The sequence below is a fragment of the Triturus cristatus genome, chromosome 2_1, assembly GCF_964204655.1.
Source record: "Triturus cristatus chromosome 2_1, aTriCri1.1, whole genome shotgun sequence".
In the NCBI taxonomy this organism is placed as follows: domain Eukaryota; kingdom Metazoa; phylum Chordata; class Amphibia; order Caudata; family Salamandridae; genus Triturus; species Triturus cristatus.
In genome coordinates this window covers 686,956,608-686,972,251 of record NC_140581.1, presented here as the reverse complement: position 1 = coordinate 686,972,251, position 15,644 = coordinate 686,956,608, and the positions used below count along the sequence as shown (strand labels likewise).

At 44.8% G+C, this 15,644-nt stretch overlaps 1 protein-coding gene across 2 annotated transcripts in view; it reads right to left on the bottom strand.

Moving 5' to 3' along the window:
* The window catches only part of TRIM36 (tripartite motif containing 36), a 640,592-nt gene that overhangs the window by 40,214 nt on the left and 584,734 nt on the right, over positions 1 to 15,644 (bottom strand). For both annotated transcript variants that reach the window (XM_085632625.1, XM_085632626.1), the window contains exon 9: positions 145 to 442. In XM_085632625.1, the coding sequence (XP_085488751.1) occupies positions 145 to 442 (298 nt within the window). The remainder of the gene's footprint in view (positions 1 to 144; positions 443 to 15,644) is intronic.

Below are 15,644 nucleotides of genomic sequence, written 5' to 3'. Positions count from 1 at the left end.
CGCTACCATCATTTGTCACTTCACTGCGCTTAACCAAATAAGACAAGTGGATTAAAAAAAAAAAAAAAATAAGAGTCTTGTCCCTTGGTTAAGTAGATATTTTATAAACATCTGCGCCCTTTTTAGAGAAGATTTTGAGTTTACCTTGGACTGCTGATATCACGAGGATTATGAAGCCATTCTTGTAACTTAGTATCGGATGTAACTCCAACTTTTACCAAGTAAGAAGATGAATCAACATGGAATGCCCAGAAATGTCTTCCTTTTGTAATTCCAGTGTCTCCAATGAGGTAGTCAAGACACATATAACATCCAACTTGGATTCTTTCAGCTCCAAGTAAAAGCGGAAATCCAGCCACGCTCTCCACAGTGTCTCGCCGTTTATTCAGCATAAGGCGTTCTTTGTTGTACCCACATTTGTCATCAAAAAGGAAACTAAATACTAAACCAGAGAAAGAAAACATTACCTCTTAATTAAGGCTCACAATACACAGACGCGTCAAGTAATTGGTTTGTGGAATGCTACAAAACAGTTACACTTGAATATAAATAATTTCCCCAAATTACCTTAAAGCTAGACCTCAGTAGTGCAGCGCTCACCTTCTGTTGTGTGCTCCTGAAATCTTTTGTTGGATCAAAATTATGTTCTCTAGTTTTGAACACACAAGCCCTGCATCTATGTTACATAGTCAACAACAGTAAATCTATAGTTATACTTAAATTAATTGGCCTACTAATTGGTTGGCCTATGGGGAAAAACGTTTTTTGATGGCTGATTTCGAAAAACGTTGAACCAGTATTAACAACTCTACATGAAACTTACAATGAAGTATGCAAGTTTTGTAGATAATTTCAAAGTGATTGACACATTATTAGCAGTACATAGCTATGGCAAAGTTAGTTTGTGTCCAAAGCAGGTGCAGGTGTTTTTATATAATTGACTTTCTTTTCAGGCCGCATGACAAGTAATCAAAATGAACTCCCTGTAGTCATGCTAATGCATAGACTTGCATTATTATACGTAACAATGAGGATTGATATAGTCTATATACACATAAATTGATTACATGTATCACATATTAAAGAGAAGTGCTTCTGATTCATGCAAATTTACATCAAGTTATACAATGTTTTAAAACACAAGATTTGGTTTTGAATTAGTTAGGGGTGGGGTCAATTCTGGAAGAAACCAAATGAAGTACAAATTATGTTGAAGCTAAGAGATCCATGTTAAATTACATGCTTTGGCAGTCCCTGTCAAGAATGACGATTTTTTGAATATGTAATTGAATGTCCTTTCTATAGTCACGCCTGGCCCTGTGATGGTAAGTAAATTGAAACATCATCCACCTGCACAGGCCTCCACTGTGTAGCCTGCATTCATTATTTTGAAATGGGATTAAGAATCCTGCTGCACTAAGTGAAATGAAACATAGTCTACCTGCATAGGCCTCCACTGTGAAGCATGATTTTTAAAATGGAAGAAAGAATTAGGAATTCAATGGAACATCATGATCGTATTTGGCTTCATAAATGTGTAAGGCGTACGGTTTTCAGAAGCTGAAGGGCAAATGTCCGAGTAGCCAGGTAGATTTTCTTCTCCCAATCATTATACCAAGTATATTCTAAATGCTGTATTTAGGGGCATGTCTGCCCTGGAGTGAATACGATTTATTGTTTTAACCGATTTTAAAACTTGTACTGCCCGGGTAGTCAAATTGGCTTTTATTAATATAATATATCTGCTGACCTACCAGTTGAAAGCCAAAGACTATATATGGGAGAGAGGAGCAGGCTCTGTGGTCCTTGCTGGCTCTTCTTTTCTACTGGCTTCTGGGTTTATGGAGTCTGTTCTTATGGGCTCTTTTCTGATTGACTGGTGATTCCTAGGCTGCCCGTTTTCCAAATGTTGGGGATCTGATTTACTTGGGGACCTAAATAGGGGGCTACTTCTTTCACTCCAACTCTGACCATTGCACCTAGATCCAGAAAACACGTACTCCAAAGCATTAACAGGTAAACATCAACCCAAAATATTGCATTTTTAGATTTTAACTGGTGTCTGCTTATGTTTTTGGGAGAAAAAAAATGCTGAATTTAATGTCTATTGAGAGGTTTTTATCATTCGGGGATTGTATTACATTAAGGGCACACCTTTAACTAGTTGCATCAGGAACAAAGAGGGATAGGGTATACCCTCTTACTTATAATGCGCTATCCACAGGGCAGCTGTGAACTCACGCTGTTCTTGGGCCAGCGCATTAGTGAAAGACAGGCTTGTTGACTCAAGCAATAGGTCCGTCCTTCACAATGAAAAAGCAACCACCCTGTACTTTCATTTGAGAAGCAAACCCCTGCAGGCGTGACCACAGAGTGAGTGCAGCTCAATGCAGAAGGCTGGGTCATGAGAGGGAATGGGTCCATGGGTCTCCATCCCCCCCTACAGAGAAGGGCATTTGTGAATGCACAGACTTGCGCCACTTCTTTGTAGAGCACAGTCAGTGCACCACCTAACAACCCCGTTTGCCTTGCACAGGTCCAGAATACGGTGAGGGCACAGAGGCAAAGGGTTTTCCTCAATTGCATAGGGCCATGCAAATGAGGGAACTCCCCCGTTAGGCTAGTGCCAGCGCTTTAACATTGGGGTCTGTTCAAGTGTCTGCAACCCCTTCTGTAATACTACCTGGGGGTACAGGCACTGCTGCACCCCCAGGGTACATTACATATTACAGAGCCTGGTGGTTATTTTGTCGAATTTGCACTGTTTTAAGAAAGACATATGTGACTGTCACAATTTCTAAACATACAAGCACAATTAAACATACAAACATTGCATTATTCATATAATAAATTCCAGAGTGGGTTAAACTGTCAACAATTCATTGCCATATTCATGAATCCTTGCCACATTATTGTTTCTTTAAAATAAACGATGCATTCTCGGCATGCAAACCTTCAACAGTCATTAAATTGCACATACATTATCATTTTGTTCAGACAAATAAGTTACTTACCTTTAATAACTCTCTTTCTCGTGGGTATCTAACTGCAGATTCCTCACCTTAGAATACTCTCCAGGTACCAGGCTAGATTCAGAAATCTTTTTCAAACAGTGTTCCTGCATGCAGCATGGCTCTGCGTTAGCTTCGGACCTCCCCAGGAGGGATCGAGTGCCAGCTCAGCATGCTCACAGGAGTTTCTTGTTTTTCCCTTCCTGCACCCTCAGAGGTAGAGCACGAACAATTGCTGGTACCAGTGTGCTGAATACTAACTTCAGACCTTTTTAGTTGCTAAAAAGAGGCAACACTACTGAACGGGGAGGTGGGAAGGCAGTGAGGAACCTGTGATTAGATAAGAGTATCCACCATAAAGAGCATTACCGAAGGTAAGTAACTTGTTCTTCGGATGGATACTTTGAACCGCAGATTCCTCACTTTAGAACTGATACCAAAGCAATAACTCCCCAGGTCCCCAAGTCCTTCAAAAAAGTGTGTAACATTCCCCTCCCGCTGGACTCAGCTGTCGAGGCAGGAGTTCTTCTTGAACATGTGCACAGACACCCAAGTCGTAGATTGGCAGATGTCAAAGATATGTACCGTTTGGGCGAGAATATGCGCGTCACACCTTTAATAAAACTCATCAAAACAGGTGACTTTAACAAGGACGATTGGTCCGGTAAATGTAAAAAGACATAAAGGCCGACAAATAAACCTTAATGGTACCCACTCCAAAACCTTGCTCAACCATAGATGAAACCAACAAAAGAACATCCAACATCTTTGCCTGTGTGCGGGTTCTGTACGACGAGCGCCACACCAGTGCCCAGCATAAGCGGATTTCATTGAAATACACCTACAGGCTAGAATGACATCCACCGCCTCAGGTGGCAGTTTAAAAGCAGTCAATTGCAGCTGATTAATATGCATGCATGTAGGTGTAAATTGTGCAGATTCGGTTGGTGGATCCTGCTCTGTTGCTGCAACAGTAGATCCTGTCCGAGTGGTAGCCTGATCGAAGAAGAGAGGCACAAGCCCAGAAGTTCTGGGTACTATACGCTGCTGGCCCAAGCCGGAACCACTAAGATGACTTGTGCCCAGTCATCATCTTTACCGGGGGTAGGAGAGGCAGAGACAGAAAGACATACATTAGTGCAGTGTTCCATTCCACCCAGAATACACATTAAAAAAAAAATTCTATGTGATCTTCAACATGCAAAATGTTTTACAATGTGTCAAAAAGATCTAGGCAGGGTTCTTCCCAGTACTGGAAGATGCAATACACCCCCCTCGGGATGTAGACGCCACTTGTGATCTCCCAGAGGCCATCTGCTCAGATCATTCGCTCCAGCATTCAGGGACCCTGCCAGGTAGTTTGAGATCAGGAAAGTTCCTTTTGGTTCCAACCAACTCCACAGGGACACAGCCTCCTGGTATATGCATGGCTTAGGAACTCACTCTGTCCTGCTTGTGGCAATACCACATGGCAGTGGTGTTGTCCATTAGAACCTGCAGCGTTGATGGGTGGCAGGGAGGCTTACACCACCAAACAAATCGCCCACAACTCTAACAGTCTAATATGGAGTCACCGGAGACCAGAGTCCTCTGATCTCCATCACCCATATGACCTTCACAAGCCAGCATGGATGTGTCCATTACTCTTTGTCAGCTTCTGTGTGGGGGGGGGGATTAGAGAGAGAGAGGCCTGTCACTGGATCAACTGCATTTAAGTAACCTCCACTAGAGATTGTGAGCTGCCACCTCCCAGCTATAGAGAAGAACTGTCCAGTTTCCTTGTTGATTGGCACATTAGAACTTCGGATTCCACTGCAAAGCCCGTATGTGCCACCTGGCATAGCTGACAAGAAAGATGCAGGGGGCTAAGAGGACAGGAAGCCATGGTATCCAGGATAGCTCCAAGGAAGGTATTTAGAGGCCAAAGATCTAAAATAGAACTGAGACTCCTGTCCTCCTTAGGCCCAAGGAAAGAGCAAGAGTAATAACCCTTGGAGTGTAATAATCGCACCTCCTGCAACACAAGGAACAGGTGCTCTTCTGAGATTTGCTGTGGTGTATATATATATACACACACACACACACCACAACAACTCTCAGAAGAGCACCTGTTCCTTGTACTGCAGGAGGTGCGATTGTTACACTCCAAGGATTGTTACTCGTGTATGTGTGTGGTTTTTTTTTTTGCCAGGGCAAAAAGAAGATACAGAACAGCCCTCTTGAACATTTTGCAACACCCATCGGCCCAAAGTGATCGTTTGTTCTAAGAGGCCCCAAGATCTTCTGGGACCGCTATGTCTTTCAGGGTATGTAACGACCCAGTAAGCACACAGCATTAACCAACAATAATGGCAGACTGTTGGAGGAAAACATACGCTTGACAGACACTGGAGAAGTTGTGGGGAATGAAGTGTAAATCATTTACTGGTTGAGGCTTATAAAGCTGTTTGCAGGAGGAGGTTTTGTAAAACAAAAAAATCCGAACTGCCAGAATCCCGCCTGTGGAGACTGCCCACCTGACTATTTACAGGTAGGCACGGACAGCGCTTTTACCGAGTGGTGATCAAGGTCTCTGGTGAAGGCCTTAATAAAAAGGCAGCAAAGGTTCAGAAGCAGATGGCTCAGACTACAAAATGTATGTCAGGCCATTTATTTTGGTCTCGACTGAGGCCAGCTGCAAATCCAGAAGCTAAGCTGCCCTGTGGACTGCCACTGCAAATCAGGGGCTTTCTTCCATTGGTAATTCAAATGGGGAAGCCAGTCCTGCCTCAGAGGTGTCAGGCCCACTGGCCTCTTGCAAAGCCATGTCAAAGGCATCATCTATGTAGTGAAGGGGGAGAAATACATCACCATCATCTACATCCTGGGTTGACCTTTCATCTGAATCAGAGCCAAAAAAGAAAACTCAGCATCTGCTGGTGTGTACACCCTGGTAGAGGCAAGTTGTTGGATTCTGGGTCTATTAAAACTGGTTGCACTTTAGTAATTTCGTAGCGCATTGGTCGAGATCAAGCTGAAGACATTTTGGTAACCGACATAGGTACAAGTACCAAATGCTCTTTCGGTGCTGGGAGTCTGTATCAGCACTGAAGTGCCTTCAGGAAAGCCTCACTTCCAGCTGTTGAGCAGGCAAGGAGGTGTCTACTTGTTACGAAAATGCATTGGGCCTCAAAGGTTTCTAAAGAGTGGGGGGTCTACCACTTCAGGTTGCCGACACACTCCTTCCACACTTATTTCCACCTTTTTTGGGGGGGGGGGGGGGACATCCTGAGAATTACTCTTATGGGCAAGGTCTATACCCTGAGACTGAAATGGTGCCTGTCAGTCCAGGACTTCTAGAATGGAGACAGGCCCCTTCAAGGATGATGCACACTGTGCCATGCAAAGGTTGGCCTGGTCCAGAGCTCCTGTCTCCTGTCCCTTTCAGGGTGCAAGCAGCACATGTAGGCCAGAAGTGGTCTCATTAGTGCCAGTCTTGGGGTCCTCTCTTGTCAGTGCAGATAACCCCTGTCCTTCTGGTCCTCCAACTGTGGATGACACCCATCTCCTACCCCTCACCCTTCTCTGGGGCCTCCCTACACTCTGTTTAGACAAGGTAACTCCAGAGATATGCGATGTTGGGGCACTCTGGGAGTCCACTCCTTCCAGATTTTTTTTCTCGCTGGTGGCAGTTCACTGCCAAGTGTGCAGGCTATGTTCATTTGAGGACAGACGGTTACCCTTCTTTGGGCAAGTACCCCCTCCCATTCTAAAGAGACAATGGCTACATGGCAGTCAGAGTCCACCATGGACATTTTTCACCCAATAGACTTCTCCCTGCAGATAATGTTCTGGAAAGATGTAGGAAAGTAGCCCTTTTTGACATGGTCACCCCCACGTTTCGCCTGGTAACTGATGTGACTTCGACTGGAAGTGCACTGGGTTTCTCCTAACCAGGTCCCCAGTTCCAGAGCTATTTCCCAAATCTGTACAATTGTTTCCCAAATTGGTAAAACCTTTATCACCTCTGTAAGTCCCTAGCAAATGGTACCCCGGTACCTAGGGTATGAAGTACTAAGGAGTGCTCCTATGGGCAGCAGCACAAATTGTGCAACCATAAGGGACCCCTCACCAAGCACATGCAAGGCTGCCATTGCAGGCTGCGTATTTTGGTGCGGATTAAAGTGAAAACACGGCATGTCACACATCTTTGTGTGGCATGTGCCCTAACATTGCATATGATAGTTAGAAGTCACCCCTACAGCAGGCCTGACAGCCATAAGGCAGGGTGTTGAATATTACATGTGAGGGCATATCTGCACGAGCACATATGCCCCTGTACTGGTCAGTCATATTACTGCCAGTGGAAGAGGAGAGGGAAGCCATTTTAAAACCTATGCTGGACACTTGTGAAAATGAGCTCCCCAGCTACAGGATGGCTTACCTGAAAATAGGGGGGTTTGAGATCAAACATCTTGCATTGATAAACCCACACTGATGTAAGTGATGGATTTACCAATACATGCACCCAGATGGCATGTTAGAGGTGCCCCCTGAAAACCTACCAGCCTCTGGTGTGCTCCCTGACTGGTTTCTGCCAGCCTGCCACCTGAAACACTGTTCTGACCTCCTAGGGAGAGAACCTCTGCTCTCAGGAGGCCCAGAACAAAAGCCTGTCCAGGAAGAGGGTATAAAACCCCCTCCCACAGCATGGCCTGCTAATTAGCCTTCTACGCCGGCAAGCTTCAAAGAGCAGCTGCCTTTAGAAAGCTAATCTGGCTCACCTCACAGGAGAGAAAGCCCCCCCACCCCCGTCCATGACCCCCTAGGCACCTGGACAGGCAGGGAAATTAGTTAGTCAGGTAGGCATGCCACCTCCAGGCTAGTACCACCCCTTTGGGAGGTGGATATCGTTTTCCAGAAATAGCTATCTTTGTGATGGCATACAAAGGAATTCTGGGACAGGAGTATGCCCACATCCCACAGGAAGTTGTCATATAGTGAAGCCAAGCATCAGTAGCCCATTGGCTACTACTCTACACTCCCCTAATGCCTCTAAATTCAGTATTTATGGGACCAGAGAAGCACATCCTGACGACTTAAGAAGAGAAAGGACACCAAAGAGCCACAAAAGCAAAGAGGAGAGAAGAACCAGCGGACCTGGTATCAACCATTCCGCCCTGTCTGCCTCTCTCGTCGAAAATTGAGCCAAAGTCGACTCGTCCTGCAGCTGTTGGGAGGACTGCCTGCCTTCGATAATGACCCAATACCTCCCGTGAACAGTGAATCTGTTCCCCCAGCATCCTGCTGAAACTCCGCAGCAAAGACTCTGAGGCATCCGGAACCCTTCAAAACCCCACACCTGAAGCCACCACTGCACTTGTTGCCCCTGGTCCGCGTTGAAGTGGGCCAATGGTGTCAACAAGGTCCCCCAGCCCTCCAGAGCTAGAGTACATCGTGGTTTTGTCCCTTGTGGACCCTTCGACGACACCTGCAGCCTCTGCACACAGGCCCCCTCTACCGCGATTACTCCTGGTAAAAAAACCAGACTCCTAAAGCCACCTCTGCATCCGTCGCACCCGGGTTGTGGAGAAGAGGACCAAAGGTGTCCCTATGTCCCCAAGCATCGCAAGGCATGAGCCCCTCCGGTGGTTAAGCCTGATTGGCCTTCCGTCAGAGTCTGCAGTCTCTTTTCGCAGAGACCGATCTCTATAGAATAACACTGGGCTCTCTACACTGATTTGCTAGAGCAAGCCCATTTCCACTTATAAGTGAACCCCTGAACTCTTTACATGGTATAGCAGATTATTGATTTATGACATAAAGAGCCAGCTTCCTACAGGAGACCAGCCTTTACACCACCAGGGTCATCCTGGCACAGGTATCCCTCAGAGCAGTGACCTGGACCCCACTTATGAGGCTCTTTGGAATTTCTTCCTAGAACTCTGCAGGATCACCAGCCTACATTTTAAGTCCACTTCCCAACCAAGGGACTCTAGGGCATGCTCTACCCCCTTCCCTGGTAATAACCTCGCCATGGTGCTATAGTTACCACTCATGTGAAGTGCCCATTAGCGAGTACCTTCCTGGGGCATGAGGCATCTCCCTTCCTTTGCCCGGTCTGTAGACAATCATAAAACAGAGCCCTCGTCTGGTGATATAGCACCATGGGCTTCTTCCCATCAAAACCACTCTTCCTATGCTTGTGGGGAAAAGGGTAAGGTGAGGACTCATTCCCCCAGGTCAGACGTCTGGGGCCCCGAAGGGGTTCTCACTTTTAATTTTCTGCTTTTGGTAAATCCCTGGAACCTTCTTGGAGACACACTGGTGCTAAGCCAGAAGTCTACTTCCTTCCCCCGCTCTCTAGGAACAGTGAGTTTGATGCCTATCCGGTGGTGGTGCAACTCTCAACCGAAATTACTGAAGATGTACACCTGCATAATTACGTTATATAGCCCATTATAATCTTTTACTTTACTCTCTGCACTTAACAATCCAGTGTCTTACTGTATAAGTCTACAAAATGCTCCCAAGACTGGTGTGACTGTTTCTGGGCATCCTGGACCTTCAAGGGATACTTATCTAGGGTCGGACAAAATGTGCATGTGAGGACCTCTTTCATGAGGGTATACTTAATCTGGTCTGCTGTATCTAAGGCCAAATGTGTACTCCCCTCCATGTACTTCCACAGGCTAACCCCCCAGTTCATCTCTGGGGCTTTAGGGATACACAAGGCTACCTCAGAAACTGCAAACTACTTATCAAGATCTTTTGGAATGTGGTCTCAGTTTACCTCTCCTATGCAATTCTGAATTACTGCCACCATCACTGTACTCGGATGCCCTTTGAGACCCAAAGTCCATCTTGCACTGGCTGAGCCTGTGGACAAAGAAGGCTGCCTACTCTTCTAGGGCCACCTTCTTCTCCTTCAGTGCAAGGGTTGCAGTGGTTTTATCAGCAGCCAAGGCCAACTAATTCTCCCCAGCAGCCAAAGCCAACTTTTCCACCTAAAGGGCAAGGTCGGCCTGCTGCAACTTTAAGGCATGCTCTGCTTGTCCTCCATCTTTAATGGAGACAAACTATGAGAGAACATACTGTTCCCTTCTCTGAACAATGCAGATGATGATGCTCCTAGGGGAGAACTCCCCTCTAACACTGGAGCCTCCTCAATATTATCTTCAGTTTCTTCAACTTCATCCTCCTTCTCTTCGGATGTGGACTGTAGCCGACAGACCTCCTCTCAGGTTCTGAGCGCTATGTGGTAATCCTTGTTAGACTCCCTGTTCAGCTTTATCACCTGCTGCTTGCACATGCCCCTTTACCCTGGCATGCTAAGACTCTCCACGTTAGCCAGATCCACCCTCATGTTCTCCAGAACTTTTCTGCACGTTAGCCAGATCCACCCCCATGTTCTCCAGAACTTTAGGTGAAAAAACGTAGTGTAAGAGTGAATTTAGGAAAAATCAAAAATGACATAAAAAACAAAGCTCAGTTAAAAATCTAAAAAGTCTATTTTCTCTGTCAATTTAGAAAGGGATTTTTACTTTCAAGTTAAATCACCAAGTGGTACTGCAAAACAAAGTCCTGGGTTTAACTCTAAACATGAATGTAAGAAAGTAGATTAATATCAGACTGCATACTTCAAGGAATAATAACATTCCTTGCCAGCATGGATCCTCAAAGTTAGTAAATTAACCTGAGCTCACACCACCTGGTAGCTATGGCACAAAGCAGACAGGTTTAACTTAGATCAATGTCTAAATTATTATGCAGTACTAAAACAGTAATAACGTCAAAACACCATGCAATACAAATCGCAAACAAAATTAGAAAAACAGAGTAAAATGTAATAAACAAAATTACATCAGCGTGACAAAATTCAATATGGGAAACCAGAGATATGAATCTTAAGTAGATATAGTACCAAACAGCATTAAGCGTCAATGGTAGTCTACGGAAGTGGTAGACTCGCTCCTAGGCACAATTTCAGGCCAACTGCAATGAAGGCCAAGTTGGATATACCTGGAGGATTGCTTCTAGTGAAAGTCTGGAAGTCAAAAAGTTCCAAATTTATTTTGGGTACTAATCATAAAGGAAATGTGTCACTTTGAAGAAAAGCAATGAAATTTCTTCTAAGTGCCAACACAGAATGGGACTCGTTTTTATGGAGGGGCGAGGATCTCTGAGTGGGATGAAGCTGAAATCCAATCCAGAGATGTGGAATGGTTGGTCGAATACTTTTTCTGATGGATCCTGCTGAAGCTCTGGTGGAAAAGTTTTCAAAAGTTTCTAGACTTTCCTCTGGTACCTAAACAACAACAAGTGCACTTTTAGGTCACCAGGACTTCAGGGTAAGGCCCTTAGAGACTCGCAGGATGTCAAGCAGGGGCCAACAGCAAAGTCCATTCCTGGTCCAATTGCCACTAGTTAGCTGGGTGTTTCATGATAGAGCTTGTTGTTTCTCTGTAGCCACACAGATCAGCCAACTGAATTTTGGAGTCCACTTCTTTGTCATTCGTACAAGGTACAAGGAGCACATGCAGTCTTTCAGGGCTCCTCCAAGGTGACAGACATCAGGTCTAGTCCGCTTCTGATCTTCATAAGGTTCAGAAACTGTATCAAAGACGGTTACTTGGAGCGCCACATTATGGTTGGCTCTAGCTACTGAGTTAGGGTGAAAAATAGGCACTCCCTAAGCAATAGGGTAAATGTTGCCGGAGGCAGTCCTACTCACTTTTTCTGCATGTATTGTTTGCCCTAGCGCAACCAATCCCACAGTGCCCCTCACTCTGAAAGTCAAGATGGGAAAAACCCTTGCCCCCTTGTGAAGAGACTGTGTTTCAACTCCGAGATGTGAATAAGGAAATTAGCAGTCTCCTCTACAACCAGGTCTAAACCAGCTTCCCTCCCATCGGCGTTAATGTCAACCTGACCAGAGGGACAAAAGCTGCTTCTTTCAGGTCTACCTTTACATTTACTTGTGAAAGGGCACATCCCCTTTCAAGTTAATGAAATTCCTGGGTCCACCATAACTGGTTGCATCTTAGGAGCAGTTCCACATCTCTTTAACACCTTATTCAGGCCAAGTTCAGGCTGGGCAGTTGCTGGAGAACAAATGCAAATTAGCCTTGAGCAGCTTCAAATAGGGTTAAGGTAACTGTCTAAAAGTTACATTTCCAATATATTTAATAAATTAGTAAATTGGATGTTTACTAAATATAAAAAAAAGTATTTTAATGGATCCTGACAACAGATTAAAGTGCATCATCTATACTTTGACATTTCCTATGTGCCAGTTACAGCCTGACCAATGACAATGCCATTTTGGGGCCAGTCACTCTTAAATATCATGCACACTGCCTTGAATGCAGCAAGGTAGGGTGTGCTTCGGGGTGACTTCAGGGTGATTTATTATTTTAAATCATGTTTTACTACCTGTCAAAAGGGTGGTTTTGAAAGATCTTTGCAGTAGGGTTCAAGCTACTGCTGTTAGGCTACACAGGGTAGGTTTGAAGTCATCTTTGCATTGCCACTGTCCAAAGGTGGCATTTAATTTTCCATACCCGGGGTGTATTTTGGCACCATATAGTATGGCCTTATAGCAAAGTTAATTATGCCAATCAGACTTAACCCAATACCAACCTGATTAAAGGGGGGGAAACAAAGGCACTTTACTCCTGTGTAGCAGAGGTAAAAAGCACAGAGCTTTAAAGCCAGCAAAAATAGGGTACAGAAAAAGATCGAAAATAAAAGCTCATATTAGACATGCAACTCCTGTTTTGACTCACACCTAGTACTTGCAAACAGGAGTCAAAACTCCTGTTTCGACTCACACCTAGTACTTCCCCCTTTAATCATGTTAAAATTGGTTTAAGCCTGATCGGCACAATTAACTTTGCTATAATGCCGTACTATATGGTGCCCTAATACACACCTGGTATGGAAAGTGTTTTTAAGTTGTCCTTAAAAAAAGAGCTTGCAACTGATAGCCGGGGAACTGGACATCACGCCAATACGACTTGGAGCAACCATACTCCAATTTATTGAATACATCACTGTATCCAAACTAGGAAACACAACCTGGAGAACATGCTGAAAACACCACCCGTGAGCTAAGCATTGAAGAAGTCCCAGGGGGACGAAATGCGTCGGCTATCAGTTGCATGCTGTGTTTTTAAGGACAACTTATGAATAGAGAATATATTTTCCAAGGAAGAATGACTCTCACAATGATTTACTGAGAAGATTTTCACTTTGCTTTCTTTATTTGTGGACTATGGACTATAACCCATGCTACTTGATTATCCAACTGTGAAATTGAGTGCTGAACCACGCTATATGTTTCGAAATTTGATAGTGTGACCAGATCTTCATCTGTGTTACTAGGAGTGTGTCCTACAGCCCTTCTTGTGTAAAGTTTTGCTGTTGTCTATGCCCCAAACAGTGTGTTGGCATCCTGAGTGTTTGTCAAATGCATGTGTATGTGGGTGTAGCATGTGTACAATAGTAGGGCTGTGTTTGAGGGAGCCTGAGTACTGAAATCAATGGGATCCCTTTTGGATGATCATGGCTTAACATGGCACAAGATGGAAACGGAGGACAGCTTCCACAGACAGTTAAAGTGCAATGACTACATTTCAGTGGCTGAAGGCTGGTGATAAAGAAATAAACACTTGAGTTAGGACAAGAAGACTATTTTTAGAATCTCCATGAGGCTTTCTGTCAGCAAGGGGTGCTATTGGGTCTTTCTAAGAACTGCCATTTTGTTGATGGTAGGGATGAGGGCTTGCATTTTTTGTTGTGCAAGCTAAGGACATTTCTAGGTTAGGCTGTTACACTTGTACCTGTCTATGAGCGACATTTTCAGGGAATGATGGTCTTGTGAAGTGGATCATGGTTTTTTGAGGCCAGTGGTGAGTACAGGCCATTAAGCTGCAGTGGGAAGGCGTACGCTGCTCAACTCCACTTAGCCTGTTGGTCCTAGAGCTCGGGTGCTTCTTTCTTACAGGTCATCATCTGTTAGCACACAGAGTTGGATTTTTCACTGAGGACGCCATGCCTTGGGGCTCTGTTGGTTCTGGCTCTTACAGGGTGGGGTAGGGTTTCTCTTATGATGTTCTGCTTTTCTTAAAAGAAATGGAAGAAAGACTACTTCTCCCTTAAAGACCTGTAGGTACCTTTTACAGGCAGCCTATTGAAATTCTCACCAATCCTAATTTTCAGATTTACTTCTACCCAATCCAGGTAAACTCAGTTCTTCTGTGTTGTTTTTTCCAGACTAGCATGGAGACCAGTTATGTGAATTATTTTTTATACCCTACTTCCTGTTTCCTGTCTGCCTTTATAAAAGGCTGATTCTCTACTCTGAAGCTGCAGTGCAATGTAGCTGTAGTAATTTTTATCCTTTATTTTATTTCAAGTCCATTTCCTGGTTCCTCTCAGCCTTGGGCCTTTACAGCTGTTTGGAGCTGGTTCTCCAGAGGTGCTGTCACCTGGACTTTCCAAAGACTCCAGGCTCATAAAATCTAGTCAGAACAATTCCTGGAGGATTGCATGCCTTCGTTTTTTCTTCCAAAACTGGGACCTTTGTTTTAGACACATGCTCTTCACATGAAATCATAGAGTGGTGGCACTGTGGCTGCCTGAAGGCATTACCTTATATCTCAGGCCACTAAAGGGCAGTATCAAGAAGATTACTTCGATCTCCACCTTGGCACATGCCTGCTCTTTTCTCTAGCCCTTATTAATGCTTTAGAAAGACTGATGACAACCAGGTGAAGCACTTGAAAGAGCATCACCCCAAACCAGTACTGAAGAACAAGTTGCTTACTTTTGGTAACTCCTTATCCGGTAGAGATTATTTAGTCGCAGATTCCTTACATTAGAATTATCTCCAGGTGTCACACAGGATCCAGAATTTTCTTTGAGCAGTATCCCTGCTTGCTGGAAGGAGGCTTTGCTTGGCTCCGCATTGGCGTCATCTGAGTTGAAAGTTGCATACGCGATACATTTAGGTGCCACCTGGTGCGCTGAAGTCAGTTAATTTTCAGGACACTTCATGTAAGAAGCATGGAGCCACGATGCAGTCTGACCAATGGTGCGAGTTGGTAGGGCTCTTTGTAAGGGAAAGCTCTCATTCCTTAATCAGGTCGCAGAGCAGGGAGGGCCAGTAAGGAATATGTGGCTAGAGTCTCTACCAGATAATGTGTCACCGAAGGTAAGTAACTTGGTCATCTGATAGAGACTTGTAGCCACAGATTCCTAACCTTAGAATAGATACTCAAGCAATGCCTCCCCAGACGCGGGTCTGGGAAATCAACCTAGACCAGAAAGTCCTGCAGGACCGAACTGGCAAAATGCCCATCCCAGCAGACCTGACTGTGCAGGCAGAAGTGCTTCACAAACGTGTGTAGTGTAGCTCACTTTGCAGCTGACAAATGTCCAGGACTGGAACTCCGCAAGCTAATGCAGCGGTCGCAGCTTTGGCTCTGGTAGAATGAGCACTCAAGCACTCAGGTAGTTACTTTTTGGCCTAACTGTAGCAGATTTTTAGGCAGTGCACAGTCCATCTGAGATGGTTCGTTTCTGCACAGCCTTCCCTTTCTTGGCCTACATGTACCCTACGAAGAGTTGGTCATCCATCCAGAATTCTAT